At 54.2% G+C, this 7,765-nt stretch overlaps 2 protein-coding genes across 2 annotated transcripts in view; both read left to right on the plus strand.

The window, feature by feature from the left end:
• Window positions 1-3,147: 3,147 nt before the first annotated feature.
• Window positions 3,148-4,374, plus strand: AURANDRAFT_39071 (hypothetical protein; the record flags this gene model as incomplete). The annotated part of the gene is made up of 3 exons (XM_009042807.1): window positions 3,148-3,419; window positions 3,463-3,592; window positions 3,640-4,374. 3 exons carry the CDS (start codon window positions 3,161-3,163, stop codon window positions 4,157-4,159), a joined length of 909 nt encoding a protein of 302 aa, XP_009041055.1.
• Window positions 4,375-7,505: 3,131 nt separating this feature from the next.
• AURANDRAFT_72566 (expressed protein) overlaps window positions 7,506-7,765 on the plus strand; it is a gene marked incomplete at both ends in the record, with an annotated part of 2,054 nt that continues 1,794 nt past the window's right edge. Inside the window, 2 exons of the mRNA XM_009042808.1 lie at window positions 7,506-7,612; window positions 7,667-7,724. Coding sequence (XP_009041056.1) covers window positions 7,510-7,612; window positions 7,667-7,724 — 161 coding nt within the window. The remainder of the gene's footprint in view (window positions 7,613-7,666; window positions 7,725-7,765) is intronic.

Raw genomic sequence — 7,765 nt, forward strand, 5'->3', positions numbered from 1 at the left:
AATTAAATTGAAGGGTAAATGTTGCATCATATCGTCGTTGGCTGCCATGGCCACCGCATCGGAGATCACATTGGTCGTTTTGTGCAAGGTCATGGCATCAGTGGATCCAAACGTGCCCGTCGACAAGATACGACACGCAGCAGCTTTTTCATACAAGACTGAGACTAAGCCGGGTCGGCTTAAAGCTGGTACATAGAAAGCATTTGCGGTGAGGCCGGATTCTTCTGCAAGCAGATCTCCAAGACACCACCACACGCGCCAATCGTGCGGGTGTGCCTGGTTTGCGCGTTCAAGCTCTGTATGAGCCACCCTAAATTTTCCCAATAATCGGAAGACACCTACAAGGATGAGCCATGGATCCTCCTCGAAAATGCCCGCAACACCACGCGAAGATGTTACATTCCCAGAGGAGCTTGTCTGTTCCTCGCACTTTTGCCCAAGTTTTGCATCTACGAGGGCAGAATTGGCGAGTTGAACAGAATCATGCCCCGCTTGATCACGAACGGATGACACGTAGCTCAATTGGAGTCTAGCATGTGCACGCCGCGCGTAGGCGCGGGACAGTGATGCGCCAGAGGCGCCCCTGGTCTGTAATGCCAAGGTACAGTCCGCCACTACCTGGTTCCAGACCCTGAGCTTCATCCAACAGGCAGCGCGGAGCTCGAGCGCAGGGACAACACAAGTTGTTGCGTCGAGAAGGGACATCACTATTGTAGAACACATGATGAGGCAAGACTGCCAGCAACCATCTTTGAAGATTGTAATCGCACTATCCAAGATGCGTGCCGCGTGGCGAATCACGAATCCCGAGCCCCTCGCCGTTGTTGGACTTGCAATTGACGCTTGTGTTAGGATCTGGCGTGCAATAAGTGGTTGCTGCACATTGTGCTTGTCGTGGTCAGTTGCAAGTCCCAAAAAACTGAGTCGCTCAGATTCTTCCTCACGACCCGCTGTCGTTTTCGCAGCTGTTGCTGCGGCGTGCAATTCAGCCTTAGCACGCCTCGCTGCTGCCTTGAGGCGCATCGCCTTCACGCGCTTCTTTGAGTGCTCATCAAAATGTGACCCCCCCACCTTTTTACTTTCAACTGCTACGAGACTCTCTTGCTGCTCGCCCCATTCCAGCTCATCAGAGCTAGAGTCAGAGCTGATTCCACCCGCTTCGAGGTGCGGGTACTTTGCTGGAGCAGGGGGGGGCTCCTCCATAGCAGCTGATGCCAGTGCCATTGCGTCCCTCGAGAGCACACGCGGGCTTGTGTGTTCAGGCTGAACGATTGAGGGCTCTGGCAGTAAAGTGGTAGCTTCCTTCCTTGTTGATATCGCTACATCATCTTGCTGCTGGGGAGGAAACTTTCTGCCTGGCAACAGCTGCGCTTCACTCGGTGACTGTGCTTCCATGGGAACATTTTTCATTGACAGGTCATCATGTTGCTGATCCCAGGCCCTCAGATCAGCGATCGAGCCCTGGTTGCTCCTTGGAGAATTGAGCGCGCTGCTTTCTAGATGCGAGGACTCTTCATCAAGATCCTCGGTGGCACGTTCGAAAGCGAGTGCAGCCATGGATAGCGCCGTGGCTTTGGGTAGCACAGGCAACTCTTGCTGCCGTCTACGATCAGCAGTGGGCCGCATAAAAAGTTTGGATCTTTCTGCTGTAAGTTCAAAAGTGTCCTCTGGCGATGTCCCCAAAATTTCAGGAAAGACACCCAATTCAACTCCACGTCGCACGGCACCAAAGAAAATTGACGCTGATAGTCCATTCGAATCCTGAGCCATCGCTTTATCAATATATATCCCATGTAGCGGTTCAGGAAGCAATTTTATCACAGCATCTTGGGAAATCCCAGCGATAGGAGCCCGTCGGTGGATTTTACTTTTCACTCTACAGCTCTTACGGCGCTTGCGGCGTTGCGCGTTTTTTTCGATCCAGGCGTACGCGCCAAACGACATTCTCATGCGTGACTCGTCTAGAGAATTCACATGCATCGCTTCAGTTGATAGCATCAACGGTATTGGCGGTTGCACGTTTTGAATGCCGTCGCCGGTGAGTGCGAGAGCCGGCTGTTTTTTTCGCTGCGAAATGAATGCAGCCGGAGGATCGGTGGTGGCGGGAGGCGTCGATTGAGTTCGCATTGTCAGTCCCGTTTCGTCAACTAATTGTATCTACCACTAGCCTACCACTAACTATAGGCCGGGGGAAACAAGGACCCGGGGCTGGAGTCGTGGTTGGTAGCAAAGTTCCAGTGAAGTGTTTTGGAGCACAAAATGTAAGTGTTTAGGGGGGAGAGGCAAATGTTGGCAAGTGTTTCAACGGCCAAAAAAAGGCGAAATTACATGTGAATAAAAAAAGAATCGAACCAGCAACTGTTCCGTCGAGCTGACGGAAGTGTCTACGAATGTTTCGATAAATCGAGTTAGTGTTTGTAACACTTACTTACAGCTTTGCTACCAGCCCCGGCTGGAGTTGACGCCGGCCGCCGGCGACGAGTGCGGCGAGGATTCCACGCCCATCGCGTGGGCGGGGCCCGAACCCGTGGCCCTCCATCAGCGCCGGAAACTACCGCCGACGACTGGCTCCGTCCGCGGTCGACCCGGGGGGGCTTCTCGCTCTATTTAGTTATGCGCTTAGAACGTGGGGAAGGCGGCCATGCACCGAAAGCTCGCGCGACTAGGCTCGCATTCCGGCGCCAGCGCGCTGCGGGCGAGTAGGACAGCCGAGCGGGACACCTTGCGCAGCGCGTTCCTCGGATTCGCAGCTCTCGCCCGAGTTGCACATGTACGACATCATTCACAACTCATATCCAACACAAACTCGCCGCCACTCGGGCTTGCCGCCTCGCACACAGTCCAAACACTCGGACAACGCGGTCAGCGCACTTTATCTCTCAGTAACAGACACGTACTCACAGGGGGAGCACGGCCGCGTAGCGGCCGTACCACGTACGTCGGTGAATGTAAATGTCTATAACCGCCAGAAACCTGCATGGGGGGGGAGTGCCGCGCGTTGCGCGCTAAAAAAAAGCGGTCACGGGAAGGGCACAACTCACGTGGGACTTGAACCCACAACCCCCGGATGGCCAGCACAGACATAGAAGTCCGGTGCGCTATCCATTGCGCCAGTGAGTTCAGCGACACGGCCTCTCGGACGTGACTTACATAAATCGCGATGGGAGGTACGGTCGCTCGAAACTTGGTGTTTCAACCGCCTGCAACAAGAACTACCTCCTCATGCATTTTCGACAACGTCGATACCAATCATGTTTGGCTCGAAACTCGGCTCGGATCCAAAATCGAGGCTTTTTTCATAAGTCGGCAAGCGTCTTTAACGATATTATTTTCTCACGCAAACGCAGAGGATGTTTCCATGATATATCCGTGGCTACGAGATGTCTCAACTCGTCTTAACGTCAATGTCGCCTCATACAGTGCGTCGTGGCTGCGTCGCGATCCATATGAGAAATGGAGTAGGCTACACGGGCTATGCTGGGAGTGAAGGCAAACCATCAGAGCAAGATGTATACTCTGACATTGACGCATTGTGGGAATACCTCACAATGATCCGCCGCATCCACCCTAACCAGATCATCTTCTACTCGCGGTAAGTAAGTCTACTTCCAGTCTAGACACCAGGGATACCCACGTTAGGTCAGTTGGATCTGGACCAACGCTTTATCTTTCGGAGAAGCTCTGCAAGGCAAGAACACCGCCGGCAGGAGTCATCCTACAATCACCAATCTTGTCTGTATTCCGGATAGCCTTCGATTTCCGCATCACCTTACCCGGTGATATTTTTCCAAATGTTGATCGAATCCCGAGTATTGAATGTCCTGTTTTCATCATGCACGGAACTCACGACGAAGTTGTTCCCTTCTGGCATGGTCAGGAATTATTCATTGCAACGCAAATACGATGGCGATACAAGCCGTTCTGGATTGCTGGCGCGGGGCACAACAATATCGAGATACTCCTTCGTGATTCCGGACTGCTTTTCAAGAGACTGCACGAGTTCTTGGAATTCTGTGGCTCTCCGATGGCCAGTGATCCAAGTGTTGATTCGCATTATAATACTCTTACTATCGACCGCGGCGCCAACACCAGCATGCAAATTCACGCGAGTCCAGTCGAAGGGAGTAGTCGAGATGGTCAATCGCAGGCGTCGGGCTAATGCTGCTGGAATCCTAGTGTAAACTCACCGTAGCCGCACGGAAATTCGGCGCGTTCTAGTTTTGGCCTCGCCCGGGCCCCCGCGCTGAGCTGGACACGAGAAACCCAACGAAGGTTCAAAACCATGCGTCAATCACGCGTGATTAGCGCCATAAACCACGTGGCCCAGAAACCCGCGTAATTTACGTAAATCGCGCGGATTTTACTTCAGCTCGCATCTGAAGTTAGGTTGCTGGGGTAACCGGTCCGGCCGAAGCAGCCCGCGGGAAATTCGACGCTTTCTAGTTTGAACCCCACCCGCCCCCCCGGCGCCTGAGTAAAGCCCCCAGCTGCCGACCAAAAAACTCGGGGGCGTTTCGGGTTCCTTGGGGTCCCGTCCGGCGCGGGGGGGGGGGTTCTGGGCGGGGTTCTGCCGCCGCCGGCGGCCGCGGGGCCGCGGGACCTACTAGTATTAGAGCGAACTAGAGCGGCTCTAGTTCCGGTATAGGGCTCCGGGTGATGGGAGTTTCTAGCCACGATGCGAGACACAGTTACCGCGCCCGGCCTATCTGGAGAGGCCTCGGGGTGCGGGGGGTCTCATGTGGGGGTCACGGTGGTCGACACAGCTCAGACGTACCCCATATGTTATCTCGGGTTCCGGGAGTACTGCCGGACGTAACCTTTTAATTTTGAGGCGTCTGTTGGCGGCGCGCAGCGCCCCAGGCCGGCGCGGAAAATCCCGGGACGCCAGGGCAATGGTGGCCATTGAAATTAAAAATAACATGACGACAACGTGAAACGTCCCGCGCTCCGCGAATATGCAGCGATGTGCAACGATCCCAGCAGCTTTGAGGTCCGCAAACATATGGACGAGGCACCTGCGAAGACGCGACATCCGGACAATTGTGAGGCGATGCAAACGGACCGCTTCAGGGGGTGGGACGAGGCGCGGCAGCTTCCCCTGACCCGATTTTGAGTCAAATTCGAGCCACAGAGCGTCGGGAATCGTTCGTCATGAGGGCGATCAGATGCGTTCGCGGCAGCTTTCCGGCTCGAGTCGATTTGATCGAGATCACCTCATCGACTCCGAGAGGCGCGAGCGTCGCGAATGCCACGGCGCTGACCGCGGAACGCATGTTCCGAGCTGGCAGCGCAGTCCTTGCCGAGCCAGTCGAAAAGGACAATCGAGGGGATGTCACCTCGCACTCTCGCTGTCAGCTCGACCCCTGGTACGAGGTTGGCCCCCCATCGACCGCCGTTCACCGTCAATGGCCGTTCTCGTCATCCATGGGCTGCCCCGACGCGAGCTAAGTTGGTCGCCTTCGACCGACGGCGTTTCCCGAGCGATTTGCTGCGGGCCCCGAGGCGCGGCACGGTCCACAGATCGAGCGCAGCGCCAAATCTTAGAATCGCTGCATCGATGCACGAGCAAAAGCGTTGGCAGGACGGCTGAATTTGTGGCTGACAGTTGGCCTTCATTGTGGCTTCATCTTATTTTTAATTTCAATGGCTGCTGTTGCTTTGGCGCTCGGGGGCGCGTTCGCGCGCCCCGTGGCGCCGTTTCGCCGACGCGAGCTGCTCTAGATTAACCTTTGTGAGGGGGGACCGGCGTCCTCGGATGAGCTAAGTGAGTGCGTCACGATGCTCTCCTTTAATGCTCTAGTGCCCTAAGCGAGGACGACTAGAGGCGGCGAGGCGACGCACCCGAGCCCCTCGCGTCCCATCGATGCCGCTCACACCGCCATAGCGGCCCTCCACGCGCTAGAAGCAAGAACGCTGCAACTTCAGTGAGCAATAGAATATGCCTTCGACCCGCGCAAGACAAACGGGACGTATTGTCGCGGTAGACAGCGCGTGGGAGTCGCATCGGGAAATTCGCTTACTTTTGGTTCCAGTGTCTCCTATAAGTAGCAGCTCTTTTGAGCGGTGCAAAAATGATATTACACACATTTGTTCTGGGCCGATTTCGCTCAACTCGCTTGGCGCTCCTAACTTGCTGCGCGACTGCAAACACACAGGCGATGGAGACTCAGCATTTGAGAACCTCTCCTGGGAGTCTGGGTCAGTTAGTTTCGTGGTTCTCCATGCAAATTCTTTGCATGAGTGTGAACCCGATGCCTGTCCTTGGGTTGACCAACCACATCGTCATTCTTCAGAGTTGGGTATCTCCCACACAGGGGCTCATCATGACATCTTAGGCCGCGTACGGGCGGTTATTGGGTTGCAGGCATATACTGCTGACAAAAACAAGTTCAAAGCCGAAGAGCTTGCCATAGATTTTGCAACGAGTAAGCATAATGCCGATCCTGCTCGCATAGCATCCACGGGTGTATACGTTGATGTCGATTGCGCGCCCTTTTGCTTGCAACGCGGTACCCTCCAGCCAGCAACGTGAGAGTTCAGAGCCTTGTACCCACCTCAGTGGCAGGAATATCAAACTCACCACAGATTCGATGACATTGTAAAATCAGTCATACTAGATGCTTATCTAGCACTTCGTGCGGATGTCGCAGCGTTTCGGCCTGGGTCCTTCTCTGAGTAGCGATAACGAACTTTGACTTTTCAGGCTGGCGGTTGAGCACTTCGCGTCAACAAAACCTAGTACTAGAATGTTATCTGGCGTTCCTCTCATACAAAGTACGTCTTTCCGCATCGATGGCCACGGGTTCTCGTGCACATTAATCGTGTACTGTTAATAGGGCTGCCCCTGGGATCTTCACTAGACCGCCAACAAGTAATACCAAGTATGTCTGGGAAAATTCAAAAGGCGCGGACGGCAAAGAGGCTTGCAGATCTTGCCTTGCTAGCAGGGTCACCAATTGATGCATGAAGCTGAGCGAAGCAAGTTGATTTAATATTCAGACAGATGACGTCTCAGGCAGCCAAGTATGCGGCCCTTGCTAGTGTTGAGTTGAAAGGTTTGGATGATGTCCAGTGGTATGTGGGTGCCCTGTCTACTTGGTGTGCTGCTGCAATTAGCTATATCGAGAGTGGAAGTGAGAATGGTGCGAGAGCCGAGTTGGGAACCTTTATTGTGAGGCGATATGCACAGGCTTGGTGTCTCTGCCTATCGGTTTTCCCTATGATGGCACTGGAACTCAAAAGATGGGGGAGCTTCCTGTCACTAGATATTCACCTGATGTAAAGCGACAGCCTGGTACGGGCAGATATCTGCTATGTTGTGTTTGCGACTGCGCCAAACCTAGCGAGACAAAGGTCAAGGTGCAATAACCAGGTCAGTGCTTGTGCACGCGAAGCTTTGCGAGTTTGTCTGAAACACGGCGAAAGCTGGACCCCGCTGGCATCAGTGTGTCCAGTGTCATAGTACAAAGGTGTGACGAAAGCACTGAAAATCAGGAGATAGCACTAAAAATGAGCCGGTGGCTTGGATTAGCTCCGTCATACACGCGAAAGGCATACCTCCTCGAATTTGTGGATGTGCTAGTCGGCATCATCTCAGATAATGCTTCACCTAGTGTCGCTTCCTCGGCGTCAAATCTCAAATCCCAGGACATGTCAAATTACTTAGGCTGGCGGGTTGGGTTCGATCGAGGCGACTCGTGTGGCGATGGCAGCTGCCCTAATCTGTGGTCGTGCAGGTTGCGTTCGCAAAGCAGCAGCACTGTTG

Source organism: Aureococcus anophagefferens (assembly GCF_000186865.1).
Source record: "Aureococcus anophagefferens unplaced genomic scaffold AURANscaffold_38, whole genome shotgun sequence".
Taxonomy (NCBI): domain Eukaryota; class Pelagophyceae; order Pelagomonadales; family Pelagomonadaceae; genus Aureococcus; species Aureococcus anophagefferens.